At 40.0% G+C, this 22,223-nt stretch overlaps 2 protein-coding genes across 2 annotated transcripts; both read right to left on the bottom strand.

Moving 5' to 3' along the window:
• LOC110435640 (protein LITTLE ZIPPER 3-like) lies at positions 5,600-6,074 on the bottom strand. The gene is made up of 2 exons (XM_021461407.1): positions 5,827-6,074; positions 5,600-5,669 (listed from the first exon to the last, which is right to left on the bottom strand). The coding sequence occupies exons 1-2, from the start codon at positions 6,072-6,074 to the stop codon at positions 5,600-5,602; spliced, it is 318 nt and encodes a 105-aa protein (XP_021317082.1).
• Positions 18,798-20,456, bottom strand: LOC8070632 (sialyltransferase-like protein 2). The gene has a single exon (XM_002448959.2). The coding sequence runs from the start codon at positions 20,350-20,352 to the stop codon at positions 19,150-19,152; it is 1,203 nt and encodes a 400-aa protein (XP_002449004.2). The 5' UTR covers positions 20,353-20,456; the 3' UTR covers positions 18,798-19,149.

The following is a 22,223-nucleotide window of genomic DNA, read 5'->3' as shown; positions in this document are numbered from 1 at the left end:
AAAGCATCGCTGCCGGCGAACCTGCTCCATGTCCACCAACATGAGCCCTAATCACTTTGCCTTTCAATTTATCTTTTCTTTTCTAATCAATTCTTTATTCCTTGTTTTAAAACATCGCTAGCAGCTTTGATTACATCTACCACTGTGATGCAAGCGTCCCTAGTTGCTCGTCTATCTTGAGACCAAGCAAGCACGTATGATCAAGTTAGCGACATCTTGCAATGATAAATGGTATAACACATTATTCAATTGGCTAAATACTTGACTGATGTGACGCATACAACATCCTTGCATATCAATTCAGCATCTAGTTTTGCATAAATAAAATTTCATCAACTCGTTTCTTGGTCTAATAATTCTGAAGCTCTTCGAATATCATGCCAGGTGTTGCTCGCAAAAAAAAGAATATCATGCCAGGTATTCATAGTGCTTTGTTAATTAGAAAATAATTAATCAGGCCGTAGTTTAATTTTCTTTACAATTAAATCTCTGCTCAAATAGTGCAACGATTTTCTGTATGATTTTTGAGCCTCTATGATCCTAATAATGTATAACACGTCAAATATTATGAATAAATTCTACAATGTTTATGCAATGAGATTTATGAACAAAATATAATTAGTCTGTCTTGGTTTTCTATTTCAAAATATAAATTGACATAATATGATATTTCTCTAGATATTCTATATGTATATTTTTTATATAACTAAAATAAATAAGCTTCAAATGTAAATTCTTCAGTAGTTGTTTCTGTTTCACCGTAGCTCCGATTAATGTGCTTGTCGCGCCTGTTTGTAGCAACGTGAAGAACGTCTTTAAAATCTTTTTACATGATGTTTTATATGATTGGTGTACTGTTCTAATTGTAGCCTTGTTTGCTTCATGTATGTTGTCTCTGATTGTTTGTGTGTTGGTGATCGATGATCGAGTTTAGTCGGTGAGCAACTCGTGGTGATCAAGAGTGCTTCAGTGATCAAGATCAGAGCCTTGGCAACAAGTAAGACCAGCAGAACTAAAGGATCAGCAAGAGCAATTGGATCAAGGCAAGTATAGCAATTCGGATTTTATTTCTGTGACCATGATCATGTGGCTAGATTAATATTAAGTAATAAATGATAAAAATGACTTTTTAGCAACTTGATGATTTGTCTGTACGTGATCACCCGGGATAACAGTGCAACCATGAGGGCTATAATGGCTCTGGCTTTAGTTAAGTATGAGTTATTTTTCTAGCTCGTTAGCGGTTACCCGTGTGGCGCAATTGGGGAATAGCAGACCGTGGATTCCTGCGGCTGGATCACACGGACTGACTAATGAAACCAAGCGGCCCTAACTTGTTAGACGAACCTTTGAAAGACTTCATAGTGATCCCTGCCGAGCTTCCTTAGTGGGTTAAGAGGCTGATGACCTCGGGCGAAAGGGTAAATCATGACTCATGGGTAAAGATGTACAACCTCTGCAGAGTGTTAAAAACTAGTATACTAGCTGAGCTCATGGTCAGGAGTGGCTTTGGGGACATCTACATTAAGGGTGATGATTCTTGTTGTGTTAATATGCTCATTATTTATTGTTTAATGCTTTATATTATTTATGTCACATTGATCATGAGATTGTGGGAGCTATACAATCTAGTTGCTATACTTGTGGAGTTCGACAAACCTCATGAGAAGTTTAGGCTTGTGATTTCCCCCAAACCTCATGAGAAGTTTAGGCTTGTGATCAACGAGTCAGTTGGATCCTGTAGAGTGAAGTTAATACCCGAAGTTTGGAGTTGTCTGTCCGCTGTTTGCTATCAAAGGTTATCTCTTTTATACTAAGTAAGTTATATATTTATGCATTGTCTTTTGATATTACCCTATATTTGTAGCTATATGTAAGCTTTGATCCCTAAAACTCACATAAGGTGCATATCTGGTTTTGTTCCTAAAATCAGGTATTACATCAGAGCTGACCTATGTGACTGGATGCAACCAAGGCTTGCTGATGTTTGTTGCTGGAAATTGTTTAAATTGCTTTTTGTAATTGTAAATATTTTCTCAATCTATGCTTGATTACTAAAAGATATTCATTGGTTGTTTCATTTGCATGGATGTTTGTGAGATTTCTTTTTTTCCTTTTGTTGATATGTGCAAGTATAATCTGATCGGTCATGAGCTTAGCAGGAAGGCCGGTAGCTGCAAAGCTTAAGAATTAAGAAGTTTGGAGTGGAGAGAAATAAAGTTGTGTAAACGTGCATGTTTTGCCAATATGTCATGTCAAAGACTGAGTGTCAAGTGTCTTGTTTTGTAATGATATTATTGTTGAACCCATGATAATAAAGTTCTTTGGTAAGGTTAGTTCCTGTCGCAACATTGGATACATATATTTTAAAATTGTAAGTACTATGTAGGTAAATCATATTTTGTTGTTTGATTAGGATTACCAAATGTCACCGTAGCGTTAGCACGGGCATTATACTAGTACTAAGATAAGACACCTTGCTTCTCTTTGGCACAAACATAAGATACCCCATTTTATTGATCTATATTCTTTTCCTTCTGTTAAGGAAAGAAATTGTTCCCTTGCTAGAAGACATAGACTTATAAAAGTCTTAACTTCTTAACAATACCTTTTAATAGAATACCATATATACATGGCAAAAGACTGCTCATAAAAGAATTATCAAAATTAATCAGCTGATACAAGACTTCAATTATACTTTCTAGCTGCTTAGTTATTTTTTTTAAAAAAATATTTAACATATTTCTAATGTTTATTTATTATTGAGGTTTCTATGGCTTACTCAAATGCCCAAGTATCCAAAATGGAAGTTGGCCCATAACACATGAGACCCATGAATATTTGGCCACGTAGTTTTTAGCCTCCCATAGCAAAATAACTCACTCTCTTACTCTGAGGAAGAAGATGACGACCAAAGATCAGAGAAGTAACAATGAATATATACTTTCTTAAGCAATAGACTCAGCCTTCTTCAGAAGTACACTATGTCAACTAGTATAATGCCCGTGCTAATGCCACGATTTTTTTTTAGGAATGCTATATTAACTTTTTTAGAGTTTTAATTTTGGTTAATTGTTTAAAGTCTACAATATTTTATGAATCATCAGTACATAAAGACATCTTTACATTTTCTCTAACTTTTTAATCAAATATTGGATATCTTCAGGGATGTTGTCGTAGCACTCGTTTGCACGACTCGCCAAAATTTCAGCCAATAACTCCGTCCTTAGTGATCTTGATAGCTGTGAATAACAGTTAATATTTTGTCAATATTTAATCGTTCATTGATGCAAATATAGTTGGAGACTACATGTGCTTACATTATTTATCGGCGGCAATCTTACACCATCCCAAAGCTTCATGAAATTGTATACAAGAAAGCCTCCCAAGTTCCTATACAAGATCAGTTGTTTATTTGGCGTACAAATCTGAAATATTTGTTACAACTACAACAAACTTGAACCAAATGACAAGTGATTATCAGTCTTTATGGTTTGATGTAACCTTTGTTACACATGAAGGGTATTCTCGCCGCCATGAAGATATACGGTGGTTCCTCCTTGATTTTGATAGTCCCATGGCGAGCATGAACATTCTAGCAATAGCTTGGAATGTAGTTGTATATGCCATATCTTGACTAAAACCAGGCAAAGAAGTTTGTTCTTGTAGTGGATCTATAATACGAACAATTTTGTTTTGCATGTCTATTATGAATAAAATGTACAGTCCGTCCTAATAATATGGTAGTAGAATCTAAGACACATAAAGAGAAATATGCAACCATTCAGATGTATATTAACCGCGGTACCTAAGCAAGACGATTAGATAGTTTAATTTATAATTTATGATATGCAACAAGGCATCTGCTAACTCTAATGATCGGCATCTGAGGAAGAAGTGACATGCAACAAGGCACCTGCTAACTCTAATGATCGGCGTCTGAGGAAGAAGTGTGCATGTACGACCCGTCGTCCCGCACCGGCCGGCTGTACACGTTCACGTAGTGCGCCGCCAGTACCATCGCGAAGCCCACCAGGTGTGCGCCGATGCTGTAGGCGAGCACCTTCCGGTCGTGTCGCTCGGCACGCGGCTGGGCTCCAGCGGCGACCGCGTCAGCAGCCGGATGCGCGACCGCCACACCTTCTACGCCAGCCGGAGTGATTAGGAGGAACCACAGGAGTAGATGGCGGCGCCGGCGTAAGGTACGTGCTCAGGTATACCGTGATTGACCTAGAGAGACTGCGGTGCGAGAAAATTAGTGGGCCGAATTAGTGGGCTGCTGTGGGGTGAGTTTGTTTGGTCTAACAGCCCAACAAGTTTTCAATTACAGTGGAGATAAGCGAAACAAACCAAAATTGGAGCTTCTTCCTATATATGGATGAACTCTGGATGAACTCTTATGAAGTACTACCTCCCTTCAACGATACAACTATGAGATGCATCCCGGTTTAAGTGTTTTAGGTTTGACTAAGTTTTGAGTAAATAATATTAATATTTGTGGCTAAATTAATTTATTATGAAAATACATTTTGTAATTAATTCAATGGTGTTTATTTGATATTATAAATATATACTCTTTTTACTTGGTATGTTAAACATGATATTATTTTAGAATTGTATTCTTTTACAGACAGAGGGAGTAAGAACGAAGTTAGGTTTTTTTAGTAGAACGATGAAATTAGTTTTTTTAGGAAGAATAATGAATTGAGGCCTTGTTTAGTTACCAAAAATTTTCAAGATTCCCCGTCACATCAAATCTTACGACACATGCATGAAGCATTAAATATGGATAAAAATAAAAACTAATTACACAGTTTACCTGTAAATCGCGAGATGAATCTTTTAACCCTAGTTAGTCTATGATTGGACAATATTTACCATAAACAAACGAAAGTGCTACAGTACCCGAAGCCAAAATTTTTTGCAAACTGAACAAGGCCTTAGTTAACCGGTGGTGGTTAGGGATCACAGCCTGGCCGAGCCTGTAAGCCCACGTGCACAAACCCTGACTTCGTCGCATGGGCCTACTAGAAGACCTTTGGTCCAAGAACTGTTTTCTTTATTGGAACTCAAAAAGGCCCAAGAACATTTCGAGAGATATGAATTGACAGTGATAGAGAGAGTGTTATGAATAGAGGATCAGATTCGAGAGATATTGTTTGATGGGATGCGCCATGAATTGAATCTGAACAAAACGAGCTTTACCCGGAACAGATTCGATCACAATTATTGTATCCTGAGCTGTAGCACTACTACTAATTAAAACTGAACGCGAACGTATTCCTAAGTCGTGTTGCAGAGGAGATCTGGAATCAACAAAGTGTCTTAGGCCCTCAACAATCAACATTGATGAGTGATGAGGCAGTGATTATACGATGGACACACAGAGGGACGTCACAAACACACATTGCAGGAACAAGTGCCTGTAAACATAGCGGATGGATGATGTGTGTTCTTTTCTTTTCGGTCGTACTTTTTCTAGTAGCAAGCGATGTTTTTATCCTATAATAAATCAGTCAACGGTAATTTCAGACTTAGCTTTTTGATCGTAGCATGCATGCAAAGCACCACATGACCACAAAATATAATGCTGACACAGTTACACTGAACCACAAAATGCTGCTAAATCTGGCTCATCGTCATAACAATATGCAAGCATGCTCCAGAAGCTAACGAGTTGTTCAAAAAAAAAAGCTAACAGGAGTAGCTGCTAGGCTAGGAGTAGCAATTACAAAAGTCAAGGTGCAGCATGCGTGCGCGGCGTCCACGCCACCATCGATCTTCTTGCATGCATGCGCGACCGAGCAGTGGCGGTCGCTTGCTCACTTGGGCTGCTTGCCGGCCGCCTTTGCCTTGTGGTGGGGATGGTTCGCGGTGGCAGCAGCAGAGGCGCCACCGGCGGCGGCAGAAGCGGAACCGGAAGGGCCGCCGGCGCCCTGCTGCTGCTGCTTGAGCTGGGCGAGGAGTGCCTTGTTCTCCTGGTCCAGCTGCTGCGCCTGCCTCCGCAGCCGCTCGTTCTCCTGCATCATGAGCAGGTTCTCCAGGCACAGGCTCGCTGTGTTCACCCGCTCCATGTCTTCCTCCGATGATCCTCCTCCTGCGAGCCATGCATGCATGCAATGCAATGCAATGCGAGAACGAACATGATAATATTAAGTAGAGAACAACACGCCAAAACAAGAAAGGACGATCGAGCTCTACATTTCTATCGGTGATTCGCTGCATGCACCTCACTACCTCAGTGGAGTGAAGTCTGAAGGGGTTGCTTGGCCTTCAAAGGGCAGGCAGATGAGGGGGGGACTTGAGGAAGATGGAGCTCGATCGATCGATCTTGTTCTGCTGCTATGCTTCGCCTTCGCTCGACTATGAGTCCATTATTTATAGGCGGCCCCGTGCCTGGAGCGAGCTCCTCGATCAGATCGTCCTCTCATGGTCATGGAGTGACAACGGGCGGGAAACCGGCCGGCCGGGAGTGAGTCAATGCTATCGCTGTGCCTGTGCGTCATCTACCTCTGCAGCAGCTGCAGACACGAGGAGGAGTGGGAGTAGCTGGCTGTCAAGGGTGTGTGATGATGGGCGTCAATTGATGACGCAACGCAGCCCGGGGAAGAAGGTCCAAAGATACGCAATCATTCTTCTTCTTCGAGAGTCCTTTGGTCGGTCCTGTCAGTCCATAGCCTCTGGTAGAGTAGGTACCTTCCTCGATCGATCTCTCCCTCAACACATGCGCAGATCGAAGTAGATATACATGTTATTAGAGAAAATGGTGTGGTTTATTACTAGATTATTATGCTAATGATGAACATTCTGTTGAAGTCGAACCATGGTTTAAGATGGGTTGATAATCTTCTCATCGTATCACTGCATTAGCTTATTTTTCAGTTGTGGAAACAAAAAAAAAAACTACAGACACAGTTGTTCCGTCATGACTGCAATCTAGGCCTTGTTTAGTTGCAAAAAAATTTTCAAAATGGATATTGTACTATTTTTGTTAGTATTTGACAGATATTATCCAATTATGAATTAACTAGGCTTAAAAAATTCATCTCGTAAATTACACTCAAATTGTGCAATTAGTTATTTTTTTTATCTATATTTAATGTTTCATACATGAATCACAAGATTCGATAGATGGACAATCTTGACTATTTTGCAAAATGGACGAGGAAGTAAACAAGGCTCTAGCAGCCTTGTATAGTTTCAGATGGATTTTGCAAAATGGACATTGTACACTTGTGTTTTTATTTGACAAATATTGATCAATCACGGACTAACTAGACTCAAAAGATTCGTCTCGCAAATTACAGGCAAACTATGTAATTAGTTATTTTTTTATCTATATTTAGTGTTCCATGCATGTGTCGCAAGATTTAATATAACACAGAATCTGAAAAGTTTTACAATTTTTTTTTGAACTAAACTTGGCAAAAGAAAATGGATTTTCTAGCACTTTCGTTTGGCTGATAAACCATTGCAGAAAGTACTGTTGGCTGATTTATTGTAAGAGAAAAACATTGCTCAATGGCTGACAGATTTGTCTGATAAGCCCAAACGAACAGTGTAATTAGTTTTTATTTTCGTCTACATATAATACTCTATGCATGTGCCGCAAGATTTGATATGATGGGAAATCTTGAAATTTTTTAGAACTAAGGCCTTGTTTAGTTCAGAAAGATTACAAAATTTTTCAAATTCTCCGTCACATCGAATCTTTAGACGCATGCATGGAGCATTTTGAGTCTAGTTAGTCTATAATTAGGTAATATTTGTCAAATACAAACGAAAGTACTACACTGTCCATTTTGTAAAAGAGGTTGGTAAAGTTTACCACCCGTCACATCGAATATTTGAACACATGCATAAAATACTAAATGTAGACTATTTACAAAACTAAAAACATGATTGGAGAGTAATTTGTGAGACAATTTTTTAAACCTAATTAGGCCTTGTTTAGATCCAATAAGTTTTTTAATTTTGATGTTGTAGCATTTTCGTTTTTGTTTGACAAATATTGTCCAATCATAGAGTAAATAGGCTTAAAAAATTCGTCTCGTGATTTACAGTCAAGTCGTGCAATTAGTTTTTATTTTTATCTATATTTAATGCTCTATAGAAGTGTCGTAAAATTCGATGTGACGAAGAATTTTAAAAAGTTTTTTTTTGTTTTTGGGTGAACTAAACAAGACCTTAGTCTATAATTAGACAATGAAAATACTACAAACACCCCCTAAACTGGCCGGGCCCAAGTCCGACGTCGAACGGTCAATGGTCATTAAACTTTGCCACTCGATTGCTGTCAAGTGTCAACTCAGATGTCCCTGCTTATCTTGGAACACACTGTAGGTGTATCATCCCGTCCCAAGGCGCATGATGACTATTGCACGTTGTCACCGCCAGGGTTCGAAATTTCGACATGAATTTTGTTAAGGCCTCGTTTAGTTTTCAAAATTATTTAAAATTCTACTAATTATTAAATATAGATAAAAAATAACTAATTACATAATTTATCTATAATTTACAAAAAAAAACTTTTAAACCTAGTATTAATCTATATGATTAAATAATAATCACTAAATATAAACGAAAGTGCTATATTAACCAAACTGAAAAATTTTCACGAACTAAACAAGACCTAACTTCGGCTAGCCTTTGCTCAGCCTTAGGCTAGGTAGTAGTACTAGGACTTTAGGTTTTCGTATGTGTGGATAATTTGTTTAGGATGTGCAGTGTACACAAGGATAGAATGAAAAATCTTGAAACTTGCTGATCACTTTATTTTGTGTGGTAATTATTATCCAACTATATACTATCTCGTAAATTATAGAAAAATAAATTACTTTTTTATCTATATTTAATGTTTAATATATGTGTTCAAAAGATTTGATATGAAAATTTTCGAGAAGGCCTTTATAGAAGAGGGAATGGCAGTGTGAGTTGGGGCAGGATGTCAGTATTAGGCCTTGTTTAGTTGTAAAAAGATTTTAGATTTTGATACTATAGTACTTTCGTATGTATTTGATAACTATTACTCAACTATAGACTAACTAGATTCAAAAGATTCGTCTCGTAAATTACATACAAACTGTGTCGTAAGATTTGATGTGACGGAGAATCTTAAAAAGTTTAAAACAGATGACACAGGGTGACAGGAAGCAGCGAATGTGTCACATACCACACCGCGCACTGCTATGGAGACTGGAGTCGAGGTGCAGGGTGATAACAATATTTTTGTAGAATTTCTCCATCTGTTACAGTAAATTCTGCAGGAAAATATGTTGGAGTTCATGTCATGATGAGTAAAAGCACTCGGCTGATGGGCAACAGATTTGTTACTGTCCCAAGGCAAGGAACTCATGATGATCGGCATTCAAGTTGCCTCTTCTCCGATGCACTTCAAGTTGCACGTCAACCGCCCCAGTACAGTGTATTGCTTCAATCCTCCATCATGGCATTAGCATTCTCTTCAAAGGGCCTTGTTTAGTTCACCTCAAAAACAAAAAAAATTTCAAGATCACATCAAATCTTACTGCATATGTATAAAAGCATTAAATATAGACAAAAACAAAAACTAATTACACAGTTTGACTGTAAATCGTGAGACAAATATTTTGACACTAATTAATCTATAATTAGACAATATTTGTCACAAACAAACGAAAGTGCTACAGTAGCGAAATTTTTTAAAAAAATTCACATCTAAACAAGGTCCCTATTTTTGGGTCAAATTTCAAGAGTCTATGTACTATACTTTATTTTAAATACTAGCAAACAGTGCAAGTCTTTAAAAAAAATCAGCTACTGTACTCTCTCTCTTCATCCCAAAACTTGCAATTCTCACTTTTCGTTCGAGCAACAAACTAATTTTTAATTTGATCGAATCTATAAAAACAATACTAACATTTATAATACCAAATAAATATTGTTAGATTGATCATAATCTATAATCCTAATTTTCACTTTGTTTTGTAAAGCAGTCTACCAACTTAGGCTTTGTTTAGATCTGAAAAAATTTTGAATTTTGAAACTGTAACACTTTCGTTTGTATTTGACACAATTATAAAATGATTAGGCTTAAAAGATTCGTCTCGTGATTTACAGGCAAACTATGTAATTAGTTTTTGTTTTCATCTATTTTAATGCTCCATGCATATGCGCAAGATTTGATGTGACGGAGAATCTTGAAAAGTTTTTGGTTTTTGGCCTAGATCAGTTCTCAAAAATTTTTGGATTTCTCTATTGTAGCACTTTCATTTGTTTGTGGCAAATATTATCTAATCATAAACTAACTAGGGTCAAAAGATTCGTCTCACGATTTACAGGCAAACTGTATAATTAGTTTTTTGTTTTCGTTTATATTTAATGCTTCATGCATTTGCCGCAAGATTCGATGTGACGCGAAATCTTGAAAAATTTTACGAACTAAATAAGGCCTTTGTGTGAACTAAACAAGGCATTAACAAAATTTGAGTTAGTTCAAATCTAAGGCCCTGTTTAGTTTTCCATCTAAAATTTTTTCATCCATCCCATCGAATCTTTGGATATATGCATGGAACATTAAATATACACATAAAAAAATAAATTAATTACACAGTTTGGTTGAAAATCGCGAGACGAATCTTTTAAGCCTAGTTACTCCATGATTAGCCTTTAGTGCTACAGTAACCCACATGTACTAATAACAGATTAATTATACTTAATAGATTTGTCTTGCAGTTTCATGACGAGCTATGTAATTTGTTTTTTTATTAGTTTCTAAAAACCTCTCCCGACATCCTTCCGACACATTCGATGTGACATCCAAAAAATTTTCATCTCCAATCTAAACAGGGCCTAAGGCCTTGTTTAGTTCGCAAAAATTTTCAAGATTCCCCGTCACATCAAATCTTTAGTCGCATGCATGGAGTATTAAATATAGACAAAAAGAAAAACTAATTGCACAGTTTACCTGTAATTTGTGAGATGAATCTTTTGAGCCTAGTTACTCCATGATTGAATAATGTTTGTCAAATAAAAACGAAAGTACTACAGTAGCCAAAAGCCAAAATTTTTACGAACTAAGCAAGGCCTAAACTTTCATATATATTTTTTTGTTTAGGCCTTGTTTAGTTCAAAAAAATTTGTAAATTTTTTTAGATTTCCTGTCACATCAAATCTTTAGACAAATGCATGGAGTATTAAATATAGATGAAAATAAAAACTAATTGTACAGTTTGGTTGGAATTGACGAGACGAATCTTTTAAGCCAGTCAATGATTGAACAATATTTGTCAAATACAATGTTAAGATGTCGATTTTCAAAAAAAAAATGGAACTAAACAAGCCCTAATTTATATTGCAAGTTGTATGTATAGGGTGTCCAAAATCTGGATTGCTGGGTCTGATTGGACACGTTGACCTCGGACTCCAGTGAACACGCTCGCCTTCCGTGAGCAATCATGATGGATGGCAGAAGTCGGACGAAGCTCCCGTCCGGTCAGCCGGTCAGCTCCTCTGCAGTGGATGCATCAGCATGGATGCATTTGAGGCAGAGATCTGTCTGTACCCGGGCCTATTTTTGTGATGCAGTAGCTGGACTGCAGAAGAGTCCGGAGCTGCTGGCTGTGAGGAATTTTTTTTATTTTTAGTCCAAATTTAAAATATATTTCAAATTTAACCTGCTTATGAAAATATTTTTGATTAAATATTTTTTTAAAATATTAATATTTATAATATAAAATTAGTATTATTTGATAGATATTTAAATCTAATTTTTTAATAAATTTATTTAAAGTTAGAAATATACGTCTAAAGATTTTATGTGACGGGAAATCTGAAAAATTTTGCAAAATTTTTTGCACCCAACACCCTAGACTACTCATGTGGTCACTTTGCGTATGACGTTTCTCTCTTTCCACGCATACACATTATAGCCTGGACTTATTTAGATCCAAAAACTTTTTAGATTTTAACGCTGTAGCAATTTCGTTTTTATTTAATAAAAATTATTTAATTATGAAAACTAGGCTTAAAATATTCGTCTCGCGATTTACAGGTAATCTGTATAATTAGTGCAATTTACAGACTATAATTACCACAAATTAACGAAAGTGCACCAGAAAACGCAGAGAAAGTAGGAGGTGGCCCGTTTTGTTAGACAGGAGCACCCCGCCATGATGCGCGGCGGGGTTGCAACCCGCCATGATGAGTGGCGGGGTACTCTTTGCCACGTACCCCGCCACGTGTTAGTCACGTTAGCAGATGTCCCCTGAACCATGCCACGTCAGCGGTAGTACCCCGCCGCCATGCATGGCGGGGTTCTGTGCATTTGCCCCGCCATACATGGTGGCGGTTCCAAACGGCCTAGTTTTGAACATATTTTCATAAACGGGTCAAATTTAAAATATGTTTTAAATTTGGGCTAAAAATAAAAAAAATTCGCTGTGAGCGAGTTTAGGGACTTACTCCTACACATATTCTTTTAAAAAAATCAAAAATTCTCGTTACATCGAGAACATATATAAAGCATTAAATTTAAATAAAAATAATTAATTATACAATTTATTTATAATTTAGAAAATAAATCTTTTAGATTTAATTAATTTATAATTAAATAATAATTGCTAAATACAAACAATTCTAAATTAAAAAAAATGATCTAAACGGAAGCCTAGCTTTCTCAAATGGAAGGGACATCCAAAGACGTGAGTGAGCTCGTGTCAACATCCTCCGATCCGCTGGATTTCTCTGCTGTCCTCTTCTCTTCTCTTACGTATGTGCGGCGAGTTCATGAGCATGCATCTCTGCTTGGAGTATGCTGGATTTGCAAATCGGTTAGATTTCATGTCAGGAGTAAAAGCCTTGACCCTTGAGATGGATGATGGTTCTTGCAATCTCAGGCCCGGTTTAGTTCCCCACCCAAAAATTTTTCATTCATCCCATCGAATCTTTGGACACATGCATGGAATATTAAATGTAGATAAAAAAATAAACTAATTACACAGTTTAGTTGAGAATCGTGAGACGAATCTTTTAAGCTTAGTTACTCCATGATTAGCCTTAAGTGCTACAGTAACCCACATATACTAATGACAGATTAATTATGCTTAATAAATTTGTCTTGCAGTTTCCTGACGAGCTATGTAATTTGTTTTTTTTATTAGTTTCTAAAAATCTCTCCCGACATCCTTCCGACACATTCGATGTGATATCCAAAACATTTTTCTTCCCAATCTAAACAGGCCCTCACACCACAGCATGAAACTGCTTTCAATCTCACACCTCCATCAGTCAGCAGTTCGACTTCGCTTACGTAGACTGGTCCACCATCAGCTCACTGCGTGTAGCAGCAGCAGGGTAGCAAGGCATTTCAGCACAAAGCAAAACCTTTCTCAAATGTACTGTATCAGTTTGATTTAGGCCTTGTTTAGTTTCAAAATTTTTTGCAAAATAGGAATAGTACTATTTTCGTTTTTATTTGACAAATATTATCTAATCATGTACTAACTAGACTCAAAAGATTCATCTCGTAAATTTCGACCAAACTGTGTAATTAGTTTTTATTTTCGTCTATATTTAATACTTCATGCATGCGTCTAAAGATTTGATGTGACGGAGAATCTGAAAAATTTTACAAATTTTTTTGGAACTAAACAAAATACTGTAGCACTTTCGTTTGTTTGTGGCAAATATTGTCCAATCATAGACTAATTAGGATCAAAAGATTTATCTTGTGATTTACAGACAAATTATATAGACGAAAATAAAAACTAATTGCACAGTTTAACTGTAAATTGTGAGACGAATCTTTGATCCTAGTTAGTCCATGATTGGACAATATTTGCCACAAATAAAAAAAGTACTGCAGTAGCGAAATCCAAAATTTTTCCGCATCTAAACAAGGCCTTAAGGTCAGGTTTGATTTCTCACACTAGCGGAGCTTACCCCATGTTTGGTTTCTCCTGATTTTTAGGCCTTGTTTAGTTTGCGAAAATTTTTGCTTTTGGCTACTGTACTACTTTCGTTTGTATTTCAAAAATATTGTCCAATCATAGACTAACTAGGCTCAAAAGATTCATCTCGTAAATTACAGGCAAACTGTGCAATTAGTTTTTATTTTTATTTATATTTAATGTTTCATGCATACGTTTAAAGATTCGATGTGATGGGGAATCTTGAAAATTTTTGGAAACTAAACAAGGCCTTATTAACTCCCGTCACATCGAACATTTGAATATATACATGGAGTACTAAAGCCTTTTTTAGTTCCACCAAAAACAAAAAAAAATCAAGATTCCCCATCACATCGAATCTTGCGGCATATGCATGGAGCATTAAATATAGATAAAAACAATAACTAATTGTATACGAGATGAATCTTTTGAGACCTTGTTTAGTTTCTCGCAATAACCAAAAACTTTTTAAGATTCTCTGTCATATTGAATTTTACGGCACATGCATGGAGCATTAAATATAGATAAAAAATAACTAATTACACAATTTGTCTATAATTTGCGAGACAAATCTTTTGAGCCTAGTTAATCCATAATTGGACAATGATTGCCACATGCAAACGAAAAATGCTACAGTAACATGAAAAATTTCCGCAAGGAAACTAAACAAGGTCTGAGCCTAGTTTATGCATAATTAGATAATAATTACCAAATATAAACGAAAGTGCTATAATACCTAAAAATTTTTCACCTCAACAATTAAAGAAGACCTAAATATATACTATTTAATAATTTGTGAGATGAATCTTTTAAATCTATTTAGTCTATAATTGGACACTAATTGTCAAATAAAACAAAAATATTATAGTACCTGTTAAATTTTAACACCCCCAACCAAATACTTCTTTAGAGATTCACCAAAGATAAGCACAGTGGAAACCATTAGTCGATAGTTTGGCAGAGAAACGACAGCAGAAAGCATTAGTGGATAGTTCGACAGAGACGACGGTGCTACTAATAGAGGAGCACTTATAGAGATTGTTTGTTTGAGTTTATCTATCGAATCTGCCAGTCATTTAGCAGTATTTTTCTCTCACAACAAATCAGCGAATAATACTTTTAACCGTAACTTTTTATACAAGTAAACAGGCTCACACTGGTGATATCGATCAGTCTTATTTTGAACACAAAGTTGACATATACGGTTAAAGTTCATTTTGTGATGAGTGATTATCAGCGTGATCCATGACCTAGGCTGAGTTTGTGACTAACCATAGCGTGAGTTAGGTTGTGTGATATGTATCTTGGCTTGTGGTGTGCACGCGTGGAGCTTGGATACATTTGTTGACGGCGAAGAAAAGATCAAGTAGGGACGTGTCTAAAGATGATCAACGGGCCGACCCGGACCGGCACGGCACGGGCTCGTGCTAGGCACGGCCCGATACGGCACGAGCCCGTATGGCCCGCGTGCCACTGGGCCGTGCCTCCATAGGCCATCGTGCCTGCCTGACGGCCCAGGCACGGCCCGTGGGCCGATTTTCGTGCCGGGTCGGCCCAAAAAGCACGAGGCCCAATAGTGCTTCGGGCCGGCCTATGGCCCGTTATATGAAAAATACCAAATTTAATATAGAATTAACAAAGCATAAGTAAATCACATTCAATTCGTAGACATTAATATTTCACAATTCACATAACATAATATACTCAAAGATAAAAAATTACAAGTTTGACAAGTCACATAATAATACTTCAAGTTTCACAAATTTCCTGATATCGGGCCGACATCGTGCTTGCTGTTAAAAGCGGGCCGTGTCGTGCCGCCCGGCGGGCCGAGGGTTCGGCCCAAGCACGGTGTGTTACGTGCTTCAGGCCGGACCGGGCCTGGTTAGGATCGGGCCGGGCCGTGCTCATGCCGGGCCAAATGACCGTGCTTTGGGTCGTGCCTTCGGCTCGCGGGCTGCATGCTCAACTTTAGACGTGCCATGCCGATGGATTGGGAGCGATCAAGGATGGACGTGAGGCTTGGACCGAGAGACCAGAGGCTAGGTGGCTAGCCGCGGTGGCTGACATCTAGGACATCGACAAGTTCAAGTATATATGACAATGACTGTGTTGACCGAGTCAAGACGGTGGATGTACGAGTTGAGCGAGGCGGACGTTTTGATGGTTTGGGTCTCAAAACCATCGGTGGTCGGGTTCGCTGTTGGGTCTCAAGACCCGGGCAGAGGTTCGAAGGAGCAACTGATGGCACGTGGCGGCATCAAGGAGTTCGCGTTGAGACGAAGCTATCTCATGAAGGGCGTTGTGTCCATCCGGTGAAGATTATCTCTGGTTGACCATAACGTCCTTGTGTTATGTAGTTCGACTCAAAATATTAAGGAACAAAACTAGGAATGTATAATTGCCTTAAATAGGATGACGGGGGAGCCTCTATCTTCCTTATCTCTCCAATTTTTTTCCTTCTTTCCTCCCTAGTTTTCCCACCCCTTAGGGTTTCTTGTGGGAGAGGTCCACAAATCTATGAATTTGTAAGAACCAAAATTGCTGCGGGAATGGAGGCCCTAACCTCTTTGTATCCTCCGGGATTCAATTTGAGAGATGTTTTTGAGAATTGTGTTTGTATTCTTCACATTTTTGTTTTTCCTCTTCTCATTCTTGCCTCATTTTTCCGATTTAAGGTGATTTTGATTCGTTCATTTTGCAATGAGATGAACTAGGACGTGAGTTGAACCTTTCCACCGAAGGATTTTATCGAACTCCTCATGAGCTCTAGATCGGGGGTGAATCAAGCTTTTAGAAGAAAAACTAGTGTTTTTTTTTGGGTTTCTAATTTCCCATTGATTGGCTTCATTGGACGATGATCTCTTATGGGTTTTGATTTGGCCACACAGCAAACGGATTTTGGTCGGAGGTACTTTTCAACGCTCTCTATTCTTGCTGATTCACGACTTGCGGATAGTACGCTACTGAACTGTGGATAGTCTGGGAGTCACAGTCAGCCCTAGGTGTTTTCAGCTATCTCTGAATTTTTGAATTGCGGACAATCCAGAATTTATAGGCGGACAGTTATGGTCAACCAGAGATAATCTTCACCGGATATACTTAACAGTCCAAGGTACTGCCTATAAATTTTCGCCAGGTTCAGGACTGGTTCAACAAGTTCAAGACTGGTTCAACAAGTTCACTACTGGTTCAACAAGTTCAGGTTCCTCATTTTCGAACTGCCGACAGTTCAAGGTACTGCTATTCGGGGTAATGTAGCACAGTTCTAAGGTACTATAGCAGACAGTCCGTCATCTTCTATTTTGTGCTGCTTGGTGCATTTCTTGCTCGTTTCATGCTCCGTTTCGAGTTTCATCTAGTTTTCTACTGTTCCAGGGATCTTCTCTAGGGTTTCTTGATCCATCCTTTTTATAGGATTTGGTTGTGTGTCTTTTGGGATCGATTATAGGACAACGACCAAATATTTCGAAAGAAATTTGCTCTGGTTACCGTTTCCCATCCTTCACTTTATACTTCTACTAGTACCATAGTACGTAGTTGTACCACAGTCAGCTCGCTATAAACACACCTATTAAACTTAAATAACAGTGTCAGTGGGAAGGCCGAACTTGTAACAGCAGTGCGTGCGTGCGCAGCGCATTTGACTTGACAGTAGTAGTAGTAGTAGTAGTAGTAGTAGTAGTTGTTAGTGGTTGGTCCTTAACAGACAGCCTACCACTCTGAATAGGACAGTATTATACTTAACAGTTAATTCTCTTCCCTAGCAGAGGTGAACAGAAAACAAAGACACCGAATTGTCAGCTACTGACCCGGTTCTCAGTTTCTCACCTAACAAGGAGTTAGGAAAGCTAATCACCAAGTCATTAACTAAAAAAATGGGGGAAAAAAGCAGCATCACTGAACACAAGGGCCACTCCGGTACCTTCCCAGATGATTTCTTCTTATACACGTCCATTCCCTTTCCGCTGCACACAAACTCCTCATTTTGCTTCACGGTTTCTGTCATTGTAGCACTTTTCACAGGTATGCCAACAGTTACAACTAATTCGAACCACCTCAACTACACTACACACAGTGGAGTATCGTTTCTTCACCTTTCAACTCAAAAAAGAAAAAAGAGCTATATTTCCCAGTTAGAAACAGCTACTGCATGTTAAGAGCCCCGTTGTCTTATAAGCCGTATTTTTTTTTTCTGTCAGCCAACAGTGTTTTTCTCTCACGATAAATCAGCGACCAGTATTTTCATTATCTGCCTATAAACATCTCTGTCAGTCAAGTGTAAGAATTGAACTGCCCAGCAGAGATAAATAACACACTGCCTAAACAATCACTAGTCTTATTACTGCACAATTCCAACTAGCAGAAACATGCCTTGTACATGTCCAAATCTCATATTTCAACACCATAATTTACATTTTCTCTATGCAAGAAGTCTAAACTAATATCAACTAATGAAGTGCACAGTTACTACACCAGATAGGCAAGTACATGAACAAACAGAACTAATTTGACTCATCTGCCGACCAACACAAACTTGAGATTCCTTAGATGCTGCACAATCCAAAACATCAACAAGTCTCATTCCGTTTAGACTGCCATGATGCACATACACGTTTCTTTCAGCCTAAACACCTCAATCAGTAAAATTATAGAAATTGTACAAACCGTTCATCACAGAGTTGGGTAACATTTGTCTTCACCATTTGACTGAAAAAACTGAATTTACATTCCCCAATCAGAAACATCTCTGTAAGACACATTCCCTTTGAATTGCCCATAGTACATTTGTTCTGCTTAAACGTCCCTATCAGTTAAGTTTAAGAATTGTACAACAAACGCAATGACACATTACAAAAACAAGCCTCATTACACATTTCCAAATCTCATATTGCAACAGCAGGCTCATTATGTTTCGATTGCCCATAATTTACATTTTCACTGTGTTGAAGTCTATACTCATTAAAATTGATGAAGTGTACAATTGTCCTACACCGAATACATGAACTACAAACCAATTTGATCCATTTGATCAATACAAAATTGATCTCCATTTTTCTCCTCTATGTTCCCCAACCTCCTCTCACATTCCCTTCCAATTGCCATATTCTACACAATTCTCTCAGCCTAAACACCTCCCTAAGTCAAAATGTAAAGATTGTACAACAACAAACAGATTACACTAACAACAGTTACTACACATTACTGACCTCCTCAGTGGTCACCAGTAGAGCTTCACCGGTGGCACCTTGAAGCCCGGCGCCTCGTCGAGGAACGGCACCGACTCCGGCCGTTCCTGAAGGTCACGGTAGAACTGGTACTCAGCCTCATAGTCGTGCAAGTCGAGCTCCTTCTTCTGGTTGGTGTGGTAATGGTGCTTGGCCCCGGGCGCCTTGCCGAACCCGAACAAGCTGACCTCATCGCACGCCCCGAGCGCCATGACCACGGCCTGCAGGCCCGACGAGTAGTGGAAGTACCTCTCGTCGTGGCTCCGGGTCCAGTTACTCGCCGGCTGTCCCGTGGCGGCCACGAAGCGGCGGAGCGAGTAGTACTTGGCGATGCGCGCGCACAGCGCGTCGAGGCGCGCGTCGGTGACGAGCAGCGGGAACGGGGACTCGGGCGTGGCCGTGGCGTTGCAGACGAGCGCGTCGAGGAGGTGCGCGGGCTGGCACACGTACATGGCGAGCGGCACCGCGCGGCCGTACGGGTGGCAGCCGCACCCGGGCGTGGTGACGGCGGAGCGGACGGCGCAGTGGTGGAGGATGTTGGAGTTGACGAAGGAGAGCCCCGTCGTGGCGCCGACGTCGCGCGCGAAGCCCGCCACGCGGGCGTTGTTGAGGCGGATGACGAGGTCGTGCGCGTCGATCTGCGCGCCACGGCGGGACCCCAGGAGGATGCCGCTGTTCCCGACCACGGCGCACGTCGCGGCGCGCCGGCGCCGCCGGCCCCCTCGGCCGAGGAGGAGCGCGGGGAGGTCGGCCATGGCGCCCGCGACGTCGCCGTCGCGGCGTCGGTGGCGGCGGCGCGCGAGGAGGAAGCCGCGGAGGGAGGCGCGGAAGGCGGCGAGGAGGGCGTCGTCGCTGGGGACGCCGTGGAACGGGACGCGGAGACGGGACACGGTCCGCTGCCGCGGCGCGGCGGTGGCGTTGCTGCGGTAGGGGACGCGCAGGTACAGGAGGCGGTGGTGGTTGCCGATGCTGGGGAAGGTGGACACCGACGCGTTGGCCAGCAGCGCGGCCGCCTCGGCCAGGATCTGGTCCCCGCCGACGTCGGTGGCCGCAAGACGGCGGAGGAGCGCGTCGCCGCCGCCGCCGGCGAACCGGGACGCGCCGCCTAGGGGGAGGGAGAGGTGGCGGCGGAAGGCGAGGGATAGGAGCGCGAGCGCGAGGAGGAAGAGGACGGGCGGGAGGCGGCGGCGCTTCATCTCCGTGGGCGCGGGACCGGGCGGCCAGATCCAGGTGCTGCCATTAGTAGGCAGGCGCGGTGGGCCGGTGGTGGCCGCCGACGCGGAGAGCGAGACGAGGTGGGGTGGGGGAGAAAGCTCCGAGACGGGTGGGGCCGGGGGAGCTTGGGAAGATGTGATCCTAGTGGGCTGAGCGGGAATGTCACGCTGACATGTGGGCCTGAGGGGGTGGTGGGATCCACGTGTCGGTGGTTCGATTGGGTAGCTAGCTTGTTAGTTGGGCGACGGTTGGTTTTGGTGAGAGCGAGATGCCCTCGGCACTCTTGATAGTTGACTGACTGTTCCAAAAGTGGAACATTTTGAGTGAAAATTAGGCATTGTTTAGTTGCGAATTTTTTAGAATTTCACCATTGTAGCACTTCCGTTGTTATTTGACAAATATTATTTAATTATAGAGTAACTAGATTTAAAATATTTGTCTCGTAATTTACAATTAAACTATACAATTAGTTGTTGTTTTCATCTATATTTAATGCTCTATGCATATGCCGTAATATTTGATGTGACAAAGAATTTTGAAAAGGCCTTAGGCAAATTCAGGCGGCGTAAAACGGAGAAAGGCACTCGAAATTTGAAGATCAAACTGTACTATTTGAATTTGGTACAGTAAAATGCACACAAATCCAGGTTGAGAATAGTAACCAGGCGACCAATCTCCGGCCATTTTGCGTCATTTGTTGGAGCCTGGAGGAACACTAGAGAGTGGAGGAGTTCGTACTAGTGATGAGTGTCCAGCTAACCACGCATTCCAGCTATAAAAAACGGTAGATATCCGTGTCCACACGGCCTTGAAAACACGATGCTGTTGGCAGTGAGCAGTGACAGTGCCTCAGTTACAACTAACAGCCTCTCCTCTATTTAGGGCTTATTAGTTGAGGCCTTATTTAGTTCATTCCAAAAACAAAAAACTTTTCAAGATTCTTCGACACATCGAATCTTGCGGCACATGCATAGAGCATTAAATATAGATGAAAATAAAAACTAACAGTTTGTCTGTAAATCACGAGACGAATCTTTTAAGCCTAGTTACTCCATGACTGGACAATGTTTGTCAAATAAAAACAAAAGTGCTACAGTGTCGAAATCCAAAAACCTTTTGGATCTAAACAAGGCCAGAGAAGGTGAAAGTTTTTTGCTACCATATCACTTTCGTTTTATTTGGTAATTATTGTTTAACTATTGACTAACTAAGCTTAAAAGATTCATTTCGCAACTTACAGATAAACTGAGCAATTTGTTATTTTTTTATCTATATTTAATATTCTATGCATGTGCCGTAAGATTCGATGTGATGGTGAATCTTGTAGCACAATGCTTTCTGACAATCAGCAACTTGTCCATTCCCTAAATGGACAAGATCAGGAACACCAACCCGATTGGAGAGTTAAACCTTTCACTTAGATCATCAATCAAAAGGATTAGGCGTACACAAAATCAAACGGTAGATTTGCTTGCCAGACTAGCTCTTACATGTATTAGGGCCAATAAGATTACCTTCAATGGTGCATGTTCTTTTGCACCTCATGAGCAGGAGTGTCCTTTAATGACGACACTCCAAAATATAACTATTAACTTTATAATGGTTCTAACAGCAAGTTGCTTAATCAATTATATTGGTTCCTTGTTAAAAGAACAATAGTTCAAGCTGAGCTTATAGCCCATTTAAATTTCAAGAAGTCCAATAGTTCTATTCATTATGGCCCAGTAACAACAGTTGAAGTTGAGCGCTCATAGCCCACTTGAAGTTATGATTTCTTCAACAACAAAAAAAGAGTTCAGGAAATTGGTATTTCAACTTTGTGCCAATAATTTAAATTCCATCAGAATTCATG

Source organism: Sorghum bicolor, chromosome 5, assembly GCF_000003195.3.
Source record: "Sorghum bicolor cultivar BTx623 chromosome 5, Sorghum_bicolor_NCBIv3, whole genome shotgun sequence".
NCBI classification, from domain to species: domain Eukaryota; kingdom Viridiplantae; phylum Streptophyta; class Magnoliopsida; order Poales; family Poaceae; genus Sorghum; species Sorghum bicolor.
The sequence above is the reverse complement of the archived record's forward strand: the minus strand, read 5'-3'. Positions and strand labels throughout refer to the sequence as shown.